This window comes from Syngnathoides biaculeatus, chromosome 19 (genome assembly GCF_019802595.1).
Source record: "Syngnathoides biaculeatus isolate LvHL_M chromosome 19, ASM1980259v1, whole genome shotgun sequence".
Classification (NCBI taxonomy): domain Eukaryota; kingdom Metazoa; phylum Chordata; class Actinopteri; order Syngnathiformes; family Syngnathidae; genus Syngnathoides; species Syngnathoides biaculeatus.
The window spans coordinates 3827531-3852742 of record NC_084658.1 but is presented as its reverse complement, the minus strand read 5'-3'; the positions used below and the strand labels follow the sequence as shown (position 1 = coordinate 3852742).

At 41.7% G+C, this 25212-nt stretch overlaps 1 protein-coding gene across 1 annotated transcript in view; it reads left to right on the top strand.

Moving 5' to 3' along the window:
- cntnap2a (contactin associated protein 2a) overlaps window positions 1-25212 on the top strand; it is a 476610-nt gene that overhangs the window by 405298 nt on the left and 46100 nt on the right. Inside the window, exons 19-20 of the mRNA XM_061805953.1 lie at window positions 1110-1280; window positions 21896-22114. Of these exons, the coding sequence (XP_061661937.1) occupies window positions 1110-1280; window positions 21896-22114 (390 nt within the window). The remainder of the gene's footprint in view (window positions 1-1109; window positions 1281-21895; window positions 22115-25212) is intronic.

Here is a 25212-nt window from a genome sequence, read left to right as displayed (position 1 = left end):
CATAACTGTAGCAATGATAGCGTGAATTTGGATTTATGCAGAAATAAAGTCACAACTACTGTATCTATTCATATCAGAGCCACTACTATCCATAAATACTGTACAATAATTAGCGTTTCACAAAGAGAAAAAAAAAAGGCTGTAAATGAGCTTCCCTTCTTGTGTCATGTGACAACACACTTACGTTCTTACACAAACTTGATAATTCCACCCCATCTGTAACCTCCAACATCCAGTCGGTAATGTTGTTTAGCAAGAAAACCTTGGGACACTGACTTCTACTTCTCCTACAGTGGTTGTAACCAACCAGGTGCTTACACACAGTTCCCGTCACAAAAATGGACATTATTGTTCCATTACGATTGAACTTCCACAATCCCGAATGAGAATGTGTCATTAACACTGAATTGATTAATAATCCATGTTTGATAATGCATACAGATCTGCTAGATTGTCTTCTCATGGTCCTGCCGCCCTCCTTTTCTCTGATTCTTCCATTTCTTTTCTTCTTTCACATCACTTCTTATACTTTTGAAATATCTTCTCCACTGAAGAACATTCTTCGAGCAATCATCGCCGCACAGCCATGACAAGGCGGAGGGAGGCGGCAGGCGTGGCGTCACTTCATCAACCACAGTCTGATAATTCATTAGCAGCTGTTTAGCATGAGGCTACTTTGTCTTCATTAGCGGCCGCTTCTTCGAGTTCAATCAAAAGTCATTAGGAAAGTTGTTATCAGAAGTCTAGCGACACTTTAAGTCCTATCACCTCCACGGTTCGCCATTCGGAATGAAAAGAAATTATCTGATTGTGCCGCTGTATTTAAACTAAAGACCTAATCAATACTTCATTAACTATGGCTGACAGGCTACCTCTAGATTGAAATTATTTGGTTTAAAGAATGAAATCCTTTCAGTGAATAGATATTAAATATGGCACATAAAGAAATGGGGATAAGAGAATTGTGTTTTAATATTAAGAGATGGATAGCACTTCAAGTAAAACTGTATTTATAGATGGAAATAAAACCTGGACTATATTGAAGTTATTTATCATGAAATAGATGTGCTAATTGTGTATTCACATTCTATTCCTCTGTGTTTTAACAGATAACTACTGGAACGCCGCTTCATTCACCACCCCATCATCCTACCTTCACTTTGCCACCTTCCAGGGGGAGACGAGTGCCGACATTTCGTTCTATTTCAAGACCAGCGCACCATATGGGGTCTTCCTGGAAAACTTGGGCAACACGGATTTCATACGTTTAGAGCTGAAATGTGAGTGCAAGTCATCACACCAATCAGTTTCCCACTGTGGTGAAGAGCAGTTATTAATCTGATTTAATTCAATTGAAAATAATACTTGTTCAATTCTGTTTATGGGAAGCATGGTTTTCCATTGAAATCCATGTTTTCCTTACCTTTAGTTTCTAGATCACTGCCCAATAAAGAAAAAAAAAAGGCTGACAAACAGAGGCATTCGTTTCTGTGAAAAATTCTCTCCCAGGAGCAATTTATTCACTTCAATTTACTACCATAGAATTCAAATATCCTTTTTAACTCAATTTTAAATGAGATGCGGTGCTGTACATTTTCTGCATGGAGCATTGTACAGTAACTTGACAGGATGTGATGTAACTCTTGTATGTGCAAATGATCAGCAGATTTTCTTTTTGTTACTATTTTATTCTTATCTCACCATGAGTGGTTGACAAATGGATTTACACGTTGTTTAAATTATGTGTAATTGGACATAAAAATCCAGACTCTTCATAAAGGAGGAACAACAGGTGATGGAATACATCAAATGATATGATAATGACATCAATAACCCTGATGTACAGTTTAACAGATGAAAATGAATCTGTGTCTGTTGTTGTCGCTGACAACCTGACACAGCTGCAGTTCCTTCCAAAGCATTACAATGATCCGTTTAAAAAAAAAAAAAAAAAAAAGGACTTGGTCAAATTTACTAACAACTTTTAATCATAATTTGTCTTCACTACTTCCGCACCTAATGACAATTTCAACAAAAATGACACCTCCCTTAATTTGATTAATTATCCTGTTTAATTTTTAATCCAATATTAATCAGAGTATTATTTTAACTAGTGCTGGCACAAACAATGTATTCTTGCTTTAGAATGTTCCCCTTTAAAGGGCCACTGACGCCAAAAACATAAAATTTATTATGTTGTAATAAAAAAAAAAATCAGATGGAATAGACTCATCCGTTTGTTCACGGCACGTTAGGATCTTCTTCTTTTCCTTTCGGCTTGTCTCGTTAGGGGTGCGGCATTTCATCTTTTTCCATCTAAGCCTATCTTATACATCTTCCTCTCTAACACCCACTGGCCTCATGTCTTCCCTCACAACACCCCTCAACCTTCTCTATGGTCTTCCTCACGCTCTTTTGCCTGGCAGCTCCATCCTCAGCACCCTTCTACCAATATACTCATTCTCTCGCCTCTGGACATGTCCAAACCATTAAAGTCTACTCTCTCAAACCTTGTCTCTAAAACATCCAACTTTTCTGTCTCTCTAATAAGCTCATTTCTTATCCCACCAAACCTGCTCACTCTGAGCGAGACCCTCGACATCTTCATTTCTCCCACCTCCAGTTCTGCTTCCTGTTGTCTCTTCAGTGCCACCATCTCTCATTTGTACTTCATCCAGCCTCACCACAGTTTTATAAACTTTGGCCTTCTACCTAGCAGAGACTCTTCTGTCACATAGCACACCAGACACCTTCCACCAGCTGTTCCAACCTGCTTGGCCCGTTTCTTCACTTCCTTACCACACTCACCATTGCTCTGGATTGTTGACCCCAAATATTTGAAGTCGTCCACCCTTGCTATCCCTTCTCCCTCTAGCCTCACTCTTCCCCCTCCGCCCCTCTCATTCAAGCACATATAATCCATTTTACTTTGGCTAATCTCCATTTTTCTCCTTTCCAGTGCATGTCGCCATCTTTCCAATTGTTCTTCCACCTGCTCCCTGGTTTCACTGCATATCACCATATTATCGGCGAACATCATGGTCCAACGGGATTCGAGTCTAACCTCATCTGTCAGCCTATCCATTACCACAGCGAACAGGAAGGGGCTCAGATCCGATCCCTGATGCAATCCCACCTTCATCTTAAATTCTACTGCACACCTCACCACTGTTCTGGTGCCCTCATATGTGTCCTTTGCCGTATATTGTTTTTTTTTTTCATCTCCACCATTAAATTCTGTCGTTTGAGTTGATGAAGAACCAGGAAGTCACATTTATGCAGTAACGGGGTTGAGTGTTTATATTGGTTTGGCGAGAATTGACTTGTTTTTTCTGCATGCCAAAATGCTGGTTCATTTTTTGGATTTTGCACAAACACTCTGGAGGATGGATTCACTTTTCACACATTTCCAAAAGACCCGATTCATCATGAAAAATGGATTGCACAGGTCCAAAAGACAAGAGCTTTGTGTGTTCTAAATGACAGGTAGGTGTTGTTGGAGGACGCTTTGGAGATGATGAACAGTTTCTTCAAATAATTTACTTACAGAATATTCTGGGCACTTATGAGTTACAGACAATGGCTATAGAGAGCAGATCAGAAGTGCGAAGGTACAGAGAGAGCACACATCCTTTATCTTGTCAGAAGGGCGGACTGTGGGTGGTATCAAACCTGTGGCGTGAGAACAGGGCTTTCCACTTAGATAAAAGGTTTCTGTCTCAACCGGTTCTAGCTGGTAATGGATTATTACAAAGTGTCCAGTATGCAGTTCATCAAGGTTAGCCTACGTGCAGAGATGTGCTCAAGGACACATCTGGCTACAGAACAGAGCCCTAGTGAGGACATGAGGAAATTATGGAGTCATGACTAAATATGGGCTTAAGACATACTTCAATCCCCCTTTCGGAATCTTTCGAGTCCGACACCTAGAATAAAGATCACAAAAAGGTACCAGCATCGGGTATGGGTAGGACGTTGGCCTTGGGATCCAAAATAGACACAGACATCAACATTTGTTTATTAGCAACAGGGGCAATAGCACGCATTAAAGAGGCCCGCAAGAGTGGGGCAACACAACCTAAACAGACCAAAATCAGTAGGAGAACAATAGCAATGGGGATCAAAAATTTCAAACAATAAGGGCCCAGATGAGAGCCAATCAAAGGGAGAAAATGTATCAGATTTGTCATGGGCCATGGCTGACTGAAAATTAATAATACAATTGTGGTTCTATGGATTGATGAATTTCGTCAGGAATGTAAGTGCAACAAGTTTGATTAAAGAGCACACACACACACAGCACCTGTTGAGGCAGTTAATAAATCCAATACCAATTGATGTTGCAAAAGCATGGTGCGCATAGACTCAATCTCGGAGTTGTAACCATTGAAAATAGCCAGAGACATATTCATAAAACATAAAACACTTGCATCTAAAATCAACAGTTTCAAGACGAAGAGCTAATTTACCTACTCCGATAGCAGGCAACAGGGAATACAAAATATTTGTGCCTACAGCGGAGTGTTTGAACTCCTGTGGAACATTGGAACCCCACACAGGATCATGTGGAGCAAAGGTGGGGATATCAGCAGAGCGTTTGGAACGTTGATGGGACGACTGGGTATTGTCATCCCAAGACATCAGGAAGGTGGGATCAGTAACACGGATGGAATCGCACACTTCCTTCCATCCTGGAGGAAGAACATAATAAGCAGAAGTACCACAAAGCCACATTGCACCATCAGTGGGGTAGGTGCCATTTGATGGTCCTGACACATTACAGGGGGCCCCTTCACCGGAAGATACACCTCGGTTCCCCTTGCATTGAAATATAACATTCAAGTAGCCCAGAGTGATGTTTCCGTGTTCCTGTATATAGCATTGGTCATGTATATAATGGGTATGTTTAAAAAAAATACCTTAACGGCAAGGGGTTGGCCAGTTATTTTATAGTGAGAAACAGGAAAAAAAGAATTTTCTACAAGTATTTTTCCTAATGGCCACAGCAGCTTGATATGGACGTGCGACCGTGTCGTTTAGAACAATACAGGAATGTTGATATCCCATGCAAAACACTTAGCTTCCTCGACTGTCATCCCTTTCGCAGTTAGCGATGGTTGTGTTTTAGTTTGAGGCATTAGAGAGCAAATATAATTAGTCGTGTTTAATGATTTGGCAGTCGAGTATGCATAAGTATATCACATGTCAGTGGATGACCAGTGTCAACTAGTTTCCAAACATCCATAGACGCACGGTCATGCGGGAATCGTCGCAGCCGCGACATGGAGACATTGCGGTGCAGGGTTGAGTTTAGCGGCCACGAGAAGATCACTGGGACCATTAACAAGGTTAATCCAGTGGTAAACACGCTTGCTGAGGGTCGCATGGTTGGGCTGGAGGGAGGTCTTCCAACTTTTCCTCTGGGGTGGGATGAATCGAGATGGGGCGTAGTCGGCTACTTCAGGACCTTAGGGTTAGACTGCCTGGTCCCAGGTTGGTTCACCGAGGTTATTCTGCCATGTAGCGTGAAATCAACCCTTGTCAAATGATGTCATCAACGGGTGCCAGCCGGCACTGGAGAAGACGTGGTTTTCCGGTTGTCGTCAGGTGGAGGGAGGCGGATCTGGAGGGTCGTGTTGACGAGATGTGGAACCACGTGTCCGCCTTTCCTGGAAGATGTACTGCTGTGGCCGTCCGCTCCATGACCTGAAGGGGACCCGTCCACCTAGGTTCAGACCATTTTCGGTTGATTACTTTTAACCACACAGATTCACAAGTAATCATTTTGAGGGGAGCATTTTTTTCAGTTAAATGAGAAGAAATGATGGTTAGTTTTTTTAAGCCCAGGTGGGCCTGGACCTTCATTCGCAGCCAATGGAGCCATGGGAGCACGAAACTGTCTGTTAGTGTGACACTCAAATGGAGTCCACCTTTAGAAGAATGTAATGACATTCGAACATTCATTAATGCAAATGGAAGAGCTTGCAACCAATTGAGCGTGGATGATGCTAAAGCCTTAGCTATCTTTTCCTTGATGTTCCTGTTCATGCGCTCAACCTGTTCTTGTGATTGTGGATGATAAACTGACCCAAAATGATGTTTCAACCCTAACATTTTTTTCCACAGCCTGGAGATGTGTGTTTTTGAAATGAGTTCCATTGTCTGATCTGATTTTCCTCAGAAACCAATGCGTTGAATTGTAGTGATTAACCAAATGTTTTATCACAGGGTTCGCACGCGGCCCTAAAAGTCCCTAAAAGCCCCTAAATTTTCAAAGGTGCATTAAGGAGCCCCTAAAAGTCTATAAAATCCGCGGAAACCGGTCAAGCCCCTAAAAAGGCCTTAAATTAAAAAAAAATCAAAGGGGGGACCTCTACCGCCAATATTCTCCCTAAAAAATAAATTAATCTATTTAAAAAAATAGCGATCCGTCTGGCGTCCAAATCAGCCGGAAATTGTCAACGGAAGTCACCGTGTTGATAACTAGTCGCCATCTTGTCGATATTCCATTGTTTGTTTCCGTGAGTAGGAATTTCACTTCGTCTTCGTTACGACGTAGCGTAATTCTTTCATCGATCCAACTTGTATCACGGGGAAGTGCATTTTTCAAGAAGCTTGGGTTGAAAGTAAGGCGTTTGGGAGCTGGGTTCGTCGAGATACAAAAGATCGGCACATGTTTTACTGCCATCTGTGCAAGCAGAGTTACTAGCTTGAAAAGATGGGCGTCAAAGCGCTGGAGTCGCACCGGAAAAACAGGAGACACGCTGATTTGGCAAAGACTCTCTCATCTTCCGTTGGTATGAATCTGTTTCTAAAATATCAAGATAGTGAAGCATCAACTTCAGGCAGTGATACGAGCAGTGCATGCGCACGAGGGATCGCAAAAAAACGCTTACTTTCATAACCGGTTTTAACCGATCAGCTGTAGCAAAAAAACGGTATCATAGTAGTGTTTACATAATTCACCCGCGGGACCTCGAGTCGGGGTGCGGTGTTCCGCACTGACTGTTTTTGTTGTTGCTCTTCCGGAGTGACGAGTTCACAGAGTTCCCCCCGTTATGCGAGTAGTGTTTTGTCTGCCAATGAAACAAGTTTACTCCCATACTTTGGAGCGTTTCCTCGATGCCATGTTTGATGTTTCTTTGATTTAACTGAATGTTCTTTGGAGTCCAACTTTACTCTAACAGCGAAACTTGAAAAAAGTGGAAATGATGTTGAAAAAATAGCGCAATGTGGAGTACCGTAACCGGAAGAAATGATTGGACATTTTAACCGATCTCGAAAGTCTGATTACGGTTTCGGTTTTAAAAAAAAAATAAAAAAAACGGAAACCGGTTATAACCGGTTGCGATCCCTAATGCACACCTACAGTTGTCCAGCCAGAAGTCAGGCTTTATGAACGTAGTTCAATACACGAAGATGGACTCGTTAAAGGCAGAGATCGTGGGGACTTTAAAAGTGATCTGCAGCCATTACAGTTACAAATCTTGTGAAAATAATTCGAAAGTGTTTGCAGTCATGTTCCCAGACAGTGACATTGCTAAAAACTACCACTGTGGGGAAAGGAAGACTTCGTACCTGGCTACATTTGGCATCGCTGCCCACTTTTCATCCCTACTGCCTCAAAGCCAAAAAAGCCAGAATAGAGACTGACATGTCAACGCTTCTTGAGAAAGCTGACAGGCTGTGGGAGGAGGCAGAAGAAAAGAGGAAGCTGAGGTTTATCACCGAGGCCAATGCACTCAGAGGCAGAGCAAAGGACAAGAGAGCCACTTTGGCACCTCTGCAGCAACAAATAGAGGAGGCACTGGGTAGGCTCAAGGAGCTAGAGTAGGGGTGCTGAAACAGACATCAGTAGAAGACATTTGTGTATATAGTTGCAATTGTAGTTAGAATCTGTTTTTCTGTATACTGTTATGTGAAGATGTTGACAATGGTCATATCAATGACAACTACCACAAGGGGCGACAGGTGATCACTGTCACAGGTACTGAGGTACTGGAACATTTGATGAACCAAGACCGGTTGATGGCACCATTGGGTGAGTCTTTTTCCTTACTCTTGATTTCCCACGATGGCCCTAAATTTTTCGTGTTGGCCCTAAATTTTTTCCGTGTCAGCCCTAAATTTTTCGTGTCAGCCCCTAAGAATGCCCCTAAAAAGCCCTTAATTTTTTTTGGTCAGACTGAGTATGAACCCTGTATCACTGTGCTCGCAGTATCAGATCTGCATGGATATGCCTCTGGCCACCTTGAAAAGAAATCTCCTATGACTAGCAAATACCGGTAGCCTGACACTGTTTTAATCATGTCAGTAAAATCCATTGAAATCACCTGACCAGGGGCGTCCATGTCCAGATCGTGGACTCCTTGCGGTGGTTTCGTTGTAGGCATACTGTTATACCTACTGTAAACAGTACTGGACTGTACTGTGTGAAGTTCGCACAGTCAGCGGGTGATGAAGAACAATGTGAGATGTCTTCTGAATCAATCTGGCAAGAGCAGATGCGAAAGAAGCGCAAATTAGTGTCTTTGCTTGTATTTTTCCAATGGAGTTCATGCATACAGACAAACATGTCGACTTCCTCCTTCCCTTTTCTGATAAAGAGCAGCAGAAACACTGCTGATCTTTTCAGACTCATCAAGATAGAACAGGCGAATATAAACAGGAATCGCAAGAGATACGGCACTGGAAAAATGTTTCAAGGAGATGAAGGAAGTGTCTGCTTCCATGGTCCAACAAAGAGTGTTAGAAAGATTGCGCATACCTTGTATATTGACGATCTGTCGGAGTGGGTGAGAGAGTTCAGAAAAGTTTGGAACATGATGCTTGGAGTAGTTGCAAGGAACGAAAAAGGCTAGCATGGTTTTGACATTTGTACTGCACTGGGAGAACCCCATGAGGCAATTCAAGCAGAGACAGCAACTGACGAAGACAGTCATTGAAGAGTCCAGGTGAAAGGACAAAGCCTTGAGGCAACCGATTGTAGGAATAGCAAACACCATTCCAAGTGAAAGCAAAAAATGTCTTCATGGAAGGATGATGCGGAATGCAAAAGAAAGCATTAGCCAATTCAATGCAAGTGAAATGAGTGTCTTCTTCTTTTCCTTTCGGCTTGTCCCGTTAGGGGTCGCCACAGCGTGTCATCTTTTGCCATTTTAGCCTATCTCCTGCATCTTCCTCTCTAACCCCAACTGCCCTCATGTCTTCCCTCACCACATCCATAAACCTCTTTGGTCTTCCTCTCGCTCTTTTGCCTGGGAGCTCCATCCTCAGCATCCTTCTACCAATATACTCACTCTCTCGCCTCTGAACATGTCCAAACCATCGAAGTCTGCTCTCTCGAATCTTGTCTCCAAAACATCCAACTTTGGCTGTCCCTCTAATGAGCTCATTTCTAATCCTATCCAACCTGGTCACTCCGAGCGAGAACCTCAACATCTTCATTTCTGCCACCTCCAGTTCAGCTTCCTGTTGTTTCTTCAGTGCCACCGTCTCTAATCCGTACACCATGGCCGGCCTCACCACTGTTTTGTAAACTTTGCCCTTCATCCTAGCAGAGACTCTTCTGTCACATAACACACCAGACACCTTTTGCCAGCTGTTCCAACCTGCTTGGACCCGTTTCTTCACTTCCTGACCACACTCTCCACTGCTCTGTATTGTTGACCCCAAGTATTTGAAGTCGTCCACCCTCGCTATCTCTTCTCCCTGTAGCCTCACTCTTCCCCCTCCACTTTTCTCATTCACGCACATATATTCTGTTTTACTTCGGCTAATCTTCATTCCTCTCCTTTCCAGTGCATGTCTCCATCTTTCCAATTGTTCCTCTGCATGCTCCCTGCTTTCACTGCATATGACAATATCATCTGCGAACATCATGGTCCAAGGGGATTCCAGTCTAACCTCATCTGTCAGCCTATCCATTACCACTGCAAACAGGAAGGGGCTCAGAGCTGATCCCTGATGCAGTCCCACCTCCACCTTAAATTCCTCTGTCACACCTAAGGCACACCTCACCATTGTTCTGCTGCCATCATACATGTCCTGTACTATTTTAACATACTTCTCTGCCACACCAGACTTACGCATGCAGTACCACAGTTCCTCTCTTGGTACTCTGTCATAGGCTTTCTCTAGATCCACAAAGACACAATGTAGCTCCTTCTGACCTTCTCTGTACTTTTCCACGAGCATCCTCAAGGCAAATAATGCATCTGTGGTACTCTTTCTAGGCATGAAACCATACTGTTGCTCGCAGATACTTACTTCTGTCCTGAGTCTAGCCTCCACTACTCTTTCCCATAACTTCATTGTGTGGCTCATCAACTTTATTTAGTTCCCACAGCTCTGAACATCCCCTTTGTTCTTAAAAATGGGAACTAGAACACTTTTCCTCCATTCTTCAGCCATCTTTTCACCCGCTAGTATTCTGTTGAATAAGTTGGTCAAAAACTCCACAGCCATCTCTCCAAATTGCTTCCATACCTCTACCGGTATGTCATCAGGACCAACTGCCTTTCCATTTTTCATCCTTTGTAGTGCCTTTCTGACTTCCCCCTTAGTAATCATTTCCACTTCCTGGTCCTTCACTCTTGCCTCTTTAACTCTTCCTTCTCTCTCATTTTCTTCATTCATCAACTTCTCAAAGTATTCTTTCCATCTATTTAGTACACTACCGGCTCCAGTCAACACATTTCCATCTCTATCCTTAATCACCCTGACCTGCTGCACATCCTTACCATCTCTATCCCTCTGTCTGGCCAGCCTTTAGAGATCCTTTTCTCCTTCTTTCGTGTCCAACCTGGTGTACATGTCTTCATATGCCTCTTGTTTAGCCTTTGCCACCTCTACCTTTGCCCTACGTCGCATCTCGATGTACTCCTTTCGCCTCTCCTCAGTCCTCTCAGTATCCCACTTCTTCTTCGCTAATCTCTTTCCTTGTATGACTCCCTGTATTTTGGGGTTCCACCACCAAGTCTCCTTCTCCCCTATCCTACCAGAAGACACACCAAGTACTCTCCTGCCTGTCTCTCTGATCACCTTGGCTGTCGTCGTCCAGTCTTCCGGGAGCTTCGGTTGTCCATCGAGAGCCTGCCTCACCTCTTTCCGGAAGGCTGCACAACATTCTTCCTTTCTCAGCTTCCACCACATGGTTCTCTGCTCTACCTTTGTCTTCTTAATCTTCCTACCCACCACCAGAATCATCCTACATACTACCATCCTATGCTGTCGAGCTACACTCTCCCCTACCACTACTTTACAGTCAGTAACCTCCTTCAGATTACATCGTCTGCACAAAATATAATCTACCTGCGTGGTTCTACCTCCGCTCTTGTAGGTCACTATATGTTCCTCCCTCTTCTGGAAATAAGTGTTCACTACAGCCATCTCCATCCTTTTTGCAAAGTCCACCACCATCTGCCCTTCAAAGTTCCTTTCCTGGATGCCGTACTTACCCATCACTTCTTCATCGCCCCTGTTTCCTTTACCAATATGTCCATTACAATCTGCACCAATCACAACTCTCTCGCTGTCTGGGATGCTCAGAACTACTTCATCTAGTTCCTTCCAGAATTTCTCTTTCAACTCTAGGTCACATCCTACCTGTGGTGCATAGCCGCTAACCACATTATACATAACACCCTCAATTTCAAATTTTAGTCTCATCACTCGATCTGATATTCTTTTCACCTCCAAGACATTCTTAGCCAGCTCTTCCTTTAAAATAACCCCTACTCCATTTCTCTTCCCATCTACTCCGTGGTAGAATAATTTAAACCCTGCTCCCAAACTTCTAGCCTTACTACCTTTCCACCTGCTCTCTTGGATGCACAGAATATCAACCTTTCTCCTAATCATCATGTCAACCAACTCCTGTGCTTTTCCTGTCATAGTCCCAACATTCAAAGTCCCTACACTCAGTTGTAGGCTCTGTGCATTCCTCTTTTTCTTCTGACGCTGGATCCGGTTTCCTCCTCTTCTTTGTCTTCGACCCACAGTAGCTGAATTTCCACCGACGCCCTGCAGGTTAGCAGTGCCGGGGGCGGGCGTTGTTAACCCGGGCCACGACCGATCCGGTATGGGATTCTTTAGATGAACGCTCATATTTGTTTGGCACAGTTTTTACGCCGGATGCCTTTCCTGACGCAACCCTCTGCATTTATCCGGGCTTGGGACCGGCCTACAGATTGCACTGGTTTGTGCCCCCATAGGGCTGCATTAAGTGAAATGAGTGTGGGCCGATGTAATTTGGGTCAGTGCCGAGTGAGGGTTCGGGACAGGCAAATTGAGGGTTAACACGGCCGCATTAAATACTCGCATGGACCATGCGAAACTTTCCAGTGTTTTTCTTTTCAACAAGCAAGATGGGGGTGTTAAAATCAGAGCCAGGAATTTCACACAGCACCCCTGCTTTGAGCAAGCCGTCAATTGTTTCCAAAATGCCAATTATCCCAGCCTGTTTTACAGAGTATTGGGGAACATATATTGGTTCTGGTTTCATCTGAAACGCAGCAGGTGATACGTTGCAGAGACCAACATCAGTGGGATCCATGGACCACAGCCATGTGGGAAGAGAATCATGAAGTTGACCAGCAAAATCGCTGTCGGTTGTTTCACGCCCATGGTGCTTATCCAGAAGCTGGTGCTCCAAAACAGAAGTGGGTAAAAATGTGTTAGACTGGATCCAATAAGCATCAAGTGGCTTGTGTGCATGCCAGGACAAATGGACCAAGATCCTTCGCTGTGTGCTGAGGCGAGACCATCAAAGAGACATGTGGGTGACAAGGAGGCATAGAAGGATATGGGGGATCCGCCATCCTGTACCATTTGAGTTGTTCAGGAGTCAGGAACACCGAAAAGGCGACACCTGGTCTGTCTGGAAACAAATCACCCATGTTCAATTCCTATATGTTCTTTTCAATTTCCTAAAATGCCTCGCTATAGAGCTCATCTCCTCATCTGTCATAGTACAGAGTGCAATGTGTACAATCAGCTACCATATTATAAGATCTGAGGTTGCGAACCCAAGGTGACCAGAGAGTTCAAAAGTGTTCAGCTTCGAGCCAACCACTGGAGTCAATTCTTTCTCAGTAGATGTTGGCAGTGGCGCATGCCACAGGGCGTTGTTCAACAAGTGGGAACTGGGAGGTGGCACCGGAGGCAGAGCAGCAGTAGGTGTTACCATCTGGAAATTCCAGGGTGAGTCCATCAAGGCTGCATTTGATGAGAGAGCATATGGCGATGAAGAGATCTCTGCCCAAAAGATTGACTGAACAGTTAGGTGCAAATACAAAAGAAGGCAAAAGAGTCTGTGACTGTTGGTTTGAATCTCTTGAGGTTGGTTGTAACCTCCTTGATTGTAGCCAGATGCTCCATTCAGACACTTGAGGTCGCTGTCTGCACTCGTGAGCGCAATGACCAGGCTGTCTACAATTGAAGCACACGTTACAGCCACCAGGGGCGCACCTCGATCCATGAATGAATCTGCTTGATATATCATGCACTCAGAACCGACAGAGGGAGGTGAGATCAGAGCAAAAGTGGCTTCTTCCTGTTTTTTCAGACTTTTGTGTTTGTCAACCTTAGACTCTTTTTCTTTAGCATGTCTCCTCAAATGATGTTTACCACCGGTCAACCTCAGCACCAGGAAGGTCCGGATTGGCCTCAATGGCTTGCACCACAGACTTGGGAACGCCCTTCAAAATGGCTGCTCGAATGTAAAGCGGAGGCTGTTGGAGCGTGTCCTTTTTTCAGAGTGTAATCAGTGAGGGCTCAGGTATCGTGCGCCTGCCTCTCGGTGGTGGGCTCCGAGCTGCAAGTTCAGCTTAGTGCTAGCACAAGGATGACTATCATATGCCGTTCTAACTTGCTCGGTAGTGTAAATATTTGCATTTTGCGACATAAACATTAAAACTTGTTTGCGGCAGATTACTCGATTGGACAACAGAGTTATACAGTATAACGATCCAATCGTGTTAGTGGTTAATCAGGTTTCACCATTGTCATGTACATGTGTTCTCGGTTCTCAGAAATCGCAGTGTAACTTGTTAGTTAGCCAAGTAATGGCACATGGGACTCAGCGTGAACTGAGCGATGGTGTGTTCAAAGTTTTACAATGGCGAAAGTGTTAGAAAAAAAGGATGAAGATCGAGCAAGGGGCAATTGACAAGGATCCTGGAATCAAAAACTGTTTCAGACGGGCATGGCTTGAAAAAAGTATAACCGTGCCGGTAGGACCGAAAAGGCTATCAACATGTCTAACCGAACACATACAAAAAGTGGACATTCCCGGCAAAGTGCTGTGCACTCTGTGTTCCGATAGGAGCAAAAAATATCCATGAGGAGACTCTCAAACATCCTCCATTATATCCAACTGGGACTTTCAATTTGGAGATGGTACAGGGGCTGGCTCAAAACAATGCCAACAGCTTGGTTTTGCAGAACACCATCTTCAACTTGCCCTATGGGACAGCCCTATCCATTTTAGTCAAATGTAGCATTCTGATTCTTTTAGCAAACATCCACTGACCACACTACCTGGGCTAACCAGAAGCTCAAAACATGAGTCAATCGCAGAAGGAAAATGCACTGTTTTCATTGGCAGAGAAGATTTTACAAATTTTTCATGGTCTTTGCTTCTCATTCCACAAATGCATATTCCTTACAAATGTGGCCCCATTTAAAAAAACAACAAAAACAAACGGACTTTATTTGTGATATAAGATGTATTGGCAAGAACGATTGAAACATCCATCCAACTTCTGTCCCACTTCGCCTCACAAGGGTCGTGGGAGTGCTGGAGCCAGCCCCAGCTGTCAACGGGCAGGAGACAAGGTACACCTTGAACTGGTTGCCAGCCACTCACAGGGTACATAGAGGCAGACAACAGTTGCACTCACAATCACACCTTGAGGCAACTTAGACTCTCCAATTAATGACTGTTTTTGGGATTTAGGAGTAAGCCCACACAGGCATGTGGAGAAAATTTACATGATTTCCTATGGAAAAAACAAATCTGAGGTTGAAAAAAATCAGACGATGAGCACATCACAAGATCAAAATATGTTCGAAGTCCTAGGTTCCACTGTACAACATTCCTAGTAAATGACAATCTCCCATTAGTGTTGAGCTATTTTTAAAACAGGCCCATGATCCAGCAGTCCTTGGGGGCAGCCTAGTGCTGGTGACCCCTGCCAAGTGCAATTTTAAAAGCAACTTTTGAAAGGCCTCGCCAATTTGAGAAGGACAAAAAGATTCCCATAGCTTTAGATCTTTTAGAGACAACACCACCAGATGTTTGAAGGAAAATGAAAGCATTACTGATGGCTACTAAATGATGGGACATCTGTGCAAACTCCCCTTTCGGAATCTCTCTCCATGTCATGCAGCAGGTTGCCGTAATCCTGTTTCCCTGGGCCAAATTACTATCCATGCAGCTACAGTGGATTTCACTCTAATTAAGAGTGTTAAAATTGCAATTAAAATCTCAATCTTCAGTTTAATCATGGTGCCCCGTTACTGAGAGTGTGTCCTGGCACAAATGTGCATGCAGATAGAAGACCATTTGCTTGTCATTGGGATTCAAAGTAGATTTGAACTTTTGGTGTCAAAGGAGGCATGCTGACTGTGCCCGACTGTTGTGCCAACTCTGCCTCTTTTTCATCAGATGCCAAGCGGATAAGTCCCTGGAACAGCAAAAAAAAAAAAAAGTGTTCTCCAATGAAAGACATTTATTTTTGCAGATAGACAAAAAATGCTCACAACTCTTTAAAAACATTGACGGGAGAGCTGGGGGTCTACTATGCATTCATCCACCACAACAACATGGATGTCAAAGTTTTGAGAAGTCTGCAGGGTGTGAATGTTTGTCTTCCAAAAGTGTCTGGAGCAAAGCACATTCTCAAACTATTGCATGTAACAAGTCTGATTGTTGTGTGTGTGTTGCCGGGGTGTCAAAAATCCCTACTTCCCTCCATCCTACCACAACATTGATTTCTTTTCTCCCCTGCCAAGCTATCATCTTGCATCTTTCCCACACAGTTGGACACACAATCACAAAAACTTGTTTCCGTGCGTTCACACGCTAACTCACTTACTGACATATTAACACATTCAATCTCTGCCCACTTGCATGGTGCAAAAAAATGCTTTTCCATCCAATCCAGTCTGGGTATGAAATGACAAAGTGAGCATTAGACTCAAATAAATGACTGTGACGGTGCAGGCGCTCAAATTTCTCATGCACACACATGACCTTGTGGAAAATAAACATCACTCAATAGACACAAAGCTGTCAGGTGGATGCTGTTTCTCATTGAATCTCAGTAGAAAGCAGAAGGTCCGAACATAATCGAGAGGCTGCACAGGAGACTAACTGAGAACCGAGCTGTTAACAGGATTTAAGGCAGTATAGAAGGCTCTTAGAATGCAGGAATATTTTACCTGAAGGCGCCTTCATGGCTTCGTCTGCGCCGCTTGAGACTCGAGGACACTTCTTACCCACAAGATTATAAACATTCCCCGTCATTTTCAGATCAGGATTTTAGCTGAAGAATATACTCTACTGTATTGGTATTTGGGATTTTTAAATTGTATGGATGTCCATGCTGGGTGAAGACCTGACAAGCCCTGAGGCATGGGAAATTCAAGGGGCCACCATTGTTTGGCTGTCTGGGCAGGATCTTGTGGTGAATAAGCAACACGAACTAATAAGAATGTTAGCGTTTTTTTTTTTTTTTTTTTTGAGAAGTCACAGTTTCCGTCTAACAGGCTAAATGAGAAATGCACTCCCAGATAAGTCAATATGAATGAAAAGCTTAGCAAAATAAGTACTAGGACTTTGGAGGAAAAAGGCATGTACAAGAGTTATATAAGTTGAATATATAATACAGTAATAATACAAATGCAAGTGTATGATATGAATATATAACCAAACTGATCAAAGTAAAAAGTATGTACCTATACAGAATGAGCATGTCTGTGTGTGTTCTAACTATTGTAATAATGTAATATTCTGTAGCAGCAGAATGATGGGTGACTGGTTAGAGCGTCTGGCTCACATTTCTGTGGAACAGGTTCAAATACGGTCCAGCCAGCCTGTGTGGAGTTTGCATGTTCTGGCCGTGCCTGTGTGGGCTTTCATTCATCAAACATGTTTTAATTGGAGACTCCAAATTGCCCCTAGGTGTGATTCTGTAAAATTAAAAAAATATTTTATTTACTTATATATAATTTTCATTGCAATAAAAATTGTTGGCAAGCTTCCCTTGCCGTGTTCACGCTAGTGTTTAGTCAGTATTCTTTTGGCCATGCCATTTATATTAGGATCTCTTTGGGATAGGGTTAGTATTTAAACAATTGTATTTGTCATATTTTACTGAAGAGTAAATATTTTACCTTTATTATTATTGTTATTATTTAGTATATTTTTTCCTATTTCCCAGTCAGATCCATTTCCTATTCTCCACACAATCATTTGATTTATCCTATTTCCCAAGGATATGTCTCCCAAAATTTGCAGGCACATCTTGCTTGTTTGACTTTTAAAGCATATTTATCAGAAAATTTTGAAGTAAGTGTTTGTCACTGCCCCCCACACCTGGACTGTTCAGCAGGGATCGTTAATTCAGAGTGCTGAAGGCCGTCACATTACTTGAACACTCGGCTGTTTGCCTATGAGGTGTCACTTTTTGAGATTTATTTCATAGGTTACTGTTCTCCGCCTAAACATGTGATATTGTTTGTCTTGCAAATAATCTAAAGGGAAGATTGGGTAAGTGAATGTAAAGTGACTTGTAAAGGAAGAGACAAATGGGAAGAGAAGGATGGGTCGACTGCAAAAATAAGTTATTTCTGCTATACACAATTAGCCTCCCTAATATCTGAACCAAATTAAGCTATTATGAAGAATAAACGTATTTTGCACTGCCACGTGGTCCTTTGTCTTTTGAAGGGCTAACACACACACTGTGCTATCTCCCATGTGGCACCAAGCAGAAACAACACCTTTTTTTCCATTTTACTTCAATTCAGAGGTCGCACGTGTCTAACTTTGGCAATAATGTATTTAAATGGATTTTTATTTAACAAGTGAACATTGCAGCTGTAAAAATGGTGTCCTCATTGCTGCTTTGTTCCCTTTTTAGATAAAACATGATGGATGCGTTGGAAACTCAAATGAGAAGAGTTGTCATTCATTTAAGCACATAAATTAGTGAATAAAAATATTAATAAATTAGCTTTTAAATGGGCGGCACGCTGGATCAGCTGGTAAAGCGTTGGCTTCACAGTTCTGAGGTCCCGCCTGCGTGGAGTTTGCATGTTCTCCCCGAGCCTGTGTGGGTTTCCTCTGGGCACTCCGGTTTCCTCCCACATTCCAAAAACATGCAACATTAATTCAACACTCTAGATTACCCCTAGGCGTGATTGTGAGTGCAGCTGCTTGTCTCAATGTGCACTGCGATTGGCTGGCAACCAGTTCAGGATGTACCCCGCCTCCTGCAGGTTGACAGCTGGGATAGGCTCCGCCACTCCCCACGACCTTTGTGAGGATAAGCCCTGAAGAAAATGGATGGATGGATGGATGTACAGCTCTTTTCTTCACTGTATCAATTTTCTCAAAAAAAAAAAAAACAGCACACACATAAACGCTTACATTTTGCTAGATTGAACAGTAAATCAGAAGTCAAAACATATCAGATTTTGTCTTTAACCTTCCTGTATCAAAATAATTTGGAATGGTCAAATGGTTCAATAATAAAAAGGACACAAATGCTCTAAATTTTTTCTGTGATGGTCATCGAATGTAAAACAGCAACTCCTATTGAAATTTTAACCAATTTTTCAGTTCAGGCTAACCACAGCCCACTCCACTGGCTTCTATCACCCCATTACACACATGCACACAAATCCAGTCATTATGAAAATTAGTCACGCAGCCAAACAAGGTCATCGTGCTCTATTAAATTTTGCTGTCTTCCTTTTCTCCTAATTTACACCCGCTGTCATTTGTCTTCATGCATTTGTCTGCTTCGACTTCCGCTTCGGGGGCTTGCCATCTCTACAATGAATGCGCCAGAGTAGCAAATAGAAATGGAAACCCACAGTTTCTCCAACCCAAATGTATGTCACGCAAAAGCCAACGGTTGTGGGTGCCTATTGACCTTGCCTGTGAGATTAGGGCTCATCCACATCTGTCACGTATCACTAGGCAGAAATCTATACGACCCAAGCAAATTGCTTTGAAATAAATGAGCCATTAGATTAAAATGGAATGCACATTTACCTGTGCAGATGATTGCTACAGAAGAGGATGTCTGGGAGCTTTAGAAAGTATCACTTTTATTGTCAAGTGACTACTATAAATGAGTGTAATTTCTTTAGACCAACAGTTCTCAACTACTGTCACCCTGTGACATGCAAATATCTTTGGAAATAGCCTGTTAAAACTTATATAAATTTTTAATCATATCTACACTTTGGTGACATGTTCAAACAGTAATTGTGATGTATAAAATTGGATAAATTATTAAATGTGAGTTAATCCTTACAAAGGTCGCGGGACCTAACCTAGCTAATTTCGGGCAAAAGGCCGACTGCACTCTGAAGTGGTCACCAGTCAGTCAGAGGGTACATATCGACCCCAGGAACTGATTCCACACTGCTCTCACCAGTCAGGCGTGTGTACCACTACACAATTAGTGACTCTTGGAATCGAATTGAAAGATCTGTATTTCTCAGCACTCTTTTATTTTTAATAAGTGTTTGACCATTAAATTTCCAGCAGCTTTGTTTTGCCATCAAAATATTCAATGTAAAAAAAAAATATTTAAATCATTCAAAATAAAATGTTAAAAACAGTAATTTTACTTTTGGAGCAGGGTTTTTGAAGCAAAAAAAAATCTCTTTTCAAATACAAAACATAATTCAGTCACACATTAAAGGTTCTGTCTGAAAATTCCTCTTAATTTTTCAAACTGAATTGGAACCACAATTTTGAATTCCACAGTGACACTTATAAATAAAAACAAGGGAAAAATGTCAAAAATGTAGATTTAAAAAAATCCACTATGAAAATAATGTTTGCAACAGTGAATTTTATTACTTTTTCATTATTTTTTTAATTGAATTTTTGTGTAGTAAAAAAAATGGTCTTGAAAAATGTTGCATTTGTTTTTACTAAATTTTTTGCTGAAGTTTTTTTTTTTAATCAAACATTTTGTTTGAAATGTTTTTAATTCAGTAGGAATTTCTTAAACTTAATTTTGATGCTGAATTTAATGATGATTTTATGAGGTTTAAAAAAACAAGTCAGTGTTAAATCATTCATACATCCATCCATTTTCTTAACCGCTTAAGGGTCACAGAAGTGCTGGAGGCAATTCCAGCAATCACCCTGAACTTGTTCCCAGCAAATTGTAGTTCAGATACGTATAAACAAACAACCATTCACAATCACATTTACATGCACAGGCAATTTCTCCAGTTGATGGTTAATTTTTTTTTTATAAATTAAGATTCCAACTCTTATGGGGCAGCTATAATTCCATAAAAACAGTACAGTACCAATCATGTGCCCTCTTTTTAGGAAATTAATAATTAAAAGAGCAGCAGTAATAGCTCATCAGTCTCAATGGTTAAACAAAAAACATGCTAGTTTTCTTTCATGTTGCAGTGTTGCTCAAGTTCACTAGACACTGTTTTAAATAGATTTGAAGGGCTGCTTCCAGAGCACATTGGTACCCATGATCTCCAAGCTGCAGTTTATTTTTGTATGGAATGTGCTACTGGGTAGAGCATAAGGCAGTTGCACTCCCTGCTCCTTTCCTGATGTGTTCTCAAGGGGATTTTAGTGCACCTCTGCACTGTTCTGAAAATCAAAATGGGAATAAAGTGTCTTCAGTGCATCACAGATTTTTTTTTTTCATATGTCAGTGTAGGGGTGTTAATTACCTTCACATATGTGACAAAGTTAGCTGTATGGGGTCGTTGATCGTAAAGTGACAGCAATAACTCATGCTAAATTGGACTCTTATTCCTGGCAGAAAAGGAATCCTGACTGAACAATCTCTCCTCATAAATTTAGTAACTCAACAAATTGCTTGAGGACACAAAGGACACGAACAGAAAATCCAAACACAAGTCAATGCGGAGTTTCTTGAAATGTATTCACAAATACCAACCTTAGCTCGACAAGTAGCTAAAGCACGCACTCAAAACAATAACAGGAACAAATTTCAGTGCAACATTAATCTTCAACTACAGTACTCATGTTAAAAACACCATCACAATGAATTCTGGGTTCCCATAATACTTTTTTCCGGCTATATTGCCAGGACTGCCAGTTTATGGCAATGCTTACGATAAGAAATACTTAAAAGTTCTGCATGTTTGTCATGTCATTTAAGATGAGCATTTTATTGGCAGGTGCTTTTATAGTGTATAGTGTGAATTGTGACTTCAAGGGGCAAAATAAAATACCTTCCTCGCTCTAAAGTATCCCATATTGGCATTGAATCGCATATATAAAACTTTATTTATACAATATTGCTGGTGTCAGACGAAAACCTGTTTTGTCTAAATGGATTTTTTCCCACAAATTGATATTGGTCAGTTTCCACCCCGTATGTTTTTTTACTAATTAAATGTTGAATTGAGTAATGATTTTTGTGTGTGTGTGTGGGGGGGGGGTGTTTTATTGCTTTCCTGACAAGTGATAGTTTTGTATGTACAAGGTTGCGAGTACCAGCACTGAAATGAGTAATTGGTTACTACTTCATAGATTTCCTTTATTGCCAGGGGGGTTATGGAATGTACGAGCAGTCCAGGAGCCACCCAAAATGTGTCCATGACTTGTACACATTAACATTTTGTTCCCTTCCCTATCGCACAGCTCCCCAAGTTTTGTCCTTCTCTTTCGATGTGGGAAATGGCCCAGTGGAGTTAACGGTACATTCTGCCGCACCTCTCAACGATGACCAGTGGCACCGCGTCATGGCTGAAAGAAACATCAAGGAGGCAGTTCTCCAGCTGGACCAGACCTACCATGTCTCTCGGCCAGCACCAGCGCAGGGGCACACACGGTTAGAACTGTTCAGCCAGCTCTATGTGGGTGAGTCCAACAACCACAAGCTATATGTTTATCGAGAGAGGACAATGACAAGCCAACTATTGGTTCTTCCAGTAAATGTTATCGATATTATGCATGTAATTGGATGGAATTTTTTTCATAAAACAGCCCCACTAGTGGTTATCCTTGTCTCCCTGACAGTTCCAGGCCTCTGAGTTTGAATTTTGGGTACAGCCTTCTTGTGTGGAGTTTGTATGTTTTCTCTGTTTGTGTGTGGTTTTTCTGCGGTGAAACCAGCTTCCTCTCACATTCCAAAAACAAGGGTGTTAAGATAATTGAAAACTCTACATTGTCCATTTGTCCTTTTTTATCCAACCCTGTGATTGGGCATACCCAGCCTCCAGTCCAAAAGTCAGTTAGGATATGCTCCTGGTCTTTACTGATTAATTTGAGGACAAACTGTGTCGAAGGTTTATGGATGTTAATTAAAAAACTTTTTGCTCTATCTTTATCTCTTTAAGACCATACTTTATGTGGAGTACTGGGAACATTTGAATGTTTAATACATTTTTTTTTATAGTGAAAGAAAGTTCAGCCTCCAGTGGAAATTGTCTCCTAAGTGGCTTTGATGCAGCTTAATTCCACAAACTCAATCATATTGCAGTTTCACATTTAAATCACACGTGAACACTTTTTAATGAAAGTAAATCAGACATCCAACAATGCTGTGTGTGGGCTCCGCCGGGATGCGGGTAAAACAAAATTGAAAATATGAGGTCACCTTTTTTTGGGCTGTAAAGCCATGACTCATATTTATTTTAAAATTAAATAAAAGGAACACTGCACAAAGAGAGAGATTCACCGTACCCCCACAGACATAAAGACACCAGTTCTCAATTTAACACTGACTCATGTAACATTTGGTTACACTGGGGTTATTATAGGCCTAATCTGCTCTCTTCCATTGTAATATTTGATATCTCACTATGCTTTCCCACTTCCTTCTCAATCTTACCTTTCAGTAGTTGAGGAACCAAACTTTCAAGATGCAGTCTAAAGAGATTAGTGGCTAAATTATGTGTTGAGGCAACAAATGTGACCGCAAGATTGGTTCAAATTCCCATCAGTCGTCATTTCCTGATGCTCGCTCCTCGTGGAATTTCATCAAACTTTCACAACCTTCTCACCCTTAGTTGTCCCAGGTTGCCTCTTGGAGTCCATAAGTGACCCAAAAAGGGATGTGACATTGTGGAAATGCTCTCTGCAATTTGATGCGGTATTATAAAGCTATAAATTCACCGGCCACCGTGTGGCACCTCATTCACGGGGATCCATTTTCTACGTCCAAATTGACCGTCTCTCCCTATAAGAATAGCTCCAGTAACATAAGAAATAATGAAGGAAGAATTAGGGGACAACTTGTACTGCCACAGAGGGGACAGCATGTTCTTATTTCTGATCATCAATCTCCGGGAAGCAAGAGGGCTAGCCAACAAGACCTTGATTGGACTTTAATATGCATCCAATCAGAAGTGGACAGCTCTCATTATCGTTGTTGCTCATAATTTAGTGTCATTTTACTTTGTCATGAATGTAAAAATATTCCATGCAGTAAGGAGGATTGGATTTTGCATCAGGGAATTACTGTACTCCTTTTTTGCCAAACATTTTGTGAGGCTACCAACATCAGAGCAATACAGAAAAAAAGAAGATAAGCATCCTGAAATGATGCTGGCAAAATTTTATCAAAATGGGGAAGCAATCGTTTTACTGCATGCTGTTGTGTTTGTAGCTTTCCTTGCAAAAACAAAGTCCTATTACGTGTTCAAGTACCATCTACATTTCTTTTCCTATTAGCGAATATGCTCCACATCAACCGTTTGATTGCTTTAGTGTTTACTGCACAGTGGTTCATTTGCTTGAATGGCCTTGAAAGTGAATGTTTAGACAATCCACCTTCTGTCATTTACCTCACACTGTTAACTTTTAGCTCGCTGATTCACTTAATACATGCATATAACTCCGGATCTCACATTTCATTCATTTAACCATCTGTTTGATGCCTCACACTTGATGAATGTTTTTTTTGTTTTGTTTTGTTTTGTTTTGTGATTGTAAATTTTGCATGCTCACTTCTCTCTTCTGTTTGGATGTTTTCGTGTTTCCTTGTTTTTCTGCCTTCTGCCTGAATGGATCAACGTCTTGCTTATTGCTTCTCACTGCATGTGTGCGACAACCCGTCACAGGGAAACCAGCCTCACAGACCTGCCAAGACAGTAGGTAACATTTATTGAGTGCAATAAAATGTCTCAGTGGCACCAAGTGAGAGACATAATGACACGTTAGACGCTCCAACTCAAATCTCGCCTGCCATTCTGCCGCATCTTTATCGCTTTTTGCTGTATTAACATTAGCAATGATGAATGTGCTCTTGTATTGATACTTATTTTGATTCATGCTGCACTTCCCATCATTGACGTGAGGAATTACCAACTCTTCTTGATTTTAATACACATGTAGATTTTTCACAGAAGAATCCATCAACCCAAAGACCATTATATCTCTCCTAATGAGGCAAGAAATTGCTGCAAACCAACAGATACCAAATCCTGTGCTCCAAAATTAGAGCCTAGTGATAAAATCTTCTTGGAAATAATTATAGATTCTAAAAGATTTAGACATGGTATTTTTAACCAACAGATCAAAATTTAATTTCATCCAAAACAAATTGCATCTTAAAGAGCAGACAAATATAAACAGCAGAGGTAAAATAGCAAACTTTCCACCATTTTGTAAATGTGTTTTAGTTGCAGTCCCTTCCAAAAGAATTTGAACAGCAAAGTCAATTTATTTGTTTTTTATGCGTACTGAAGACATTTGGATTTCACATCAAAAGATAAATATAAGAAAAAAGTTCAAAATTCCAGTTTTATTTAATGGTATTTACATGTATGTAGATGTGTTCTCCCCGATATGGGGTTGCGTCAGGAAGGACATCCGGCGTAAAAACTGTGCGAAAAAAATATGCGTTCACCTGAGATGTCACGCTGTGGCGACCCCTAACGGGACAAGCCGAAAGAAACTTACTATTTACATGTAGATGTGTTAAAGTCACTGCCACTAAGTTTTTGGAGACTGTA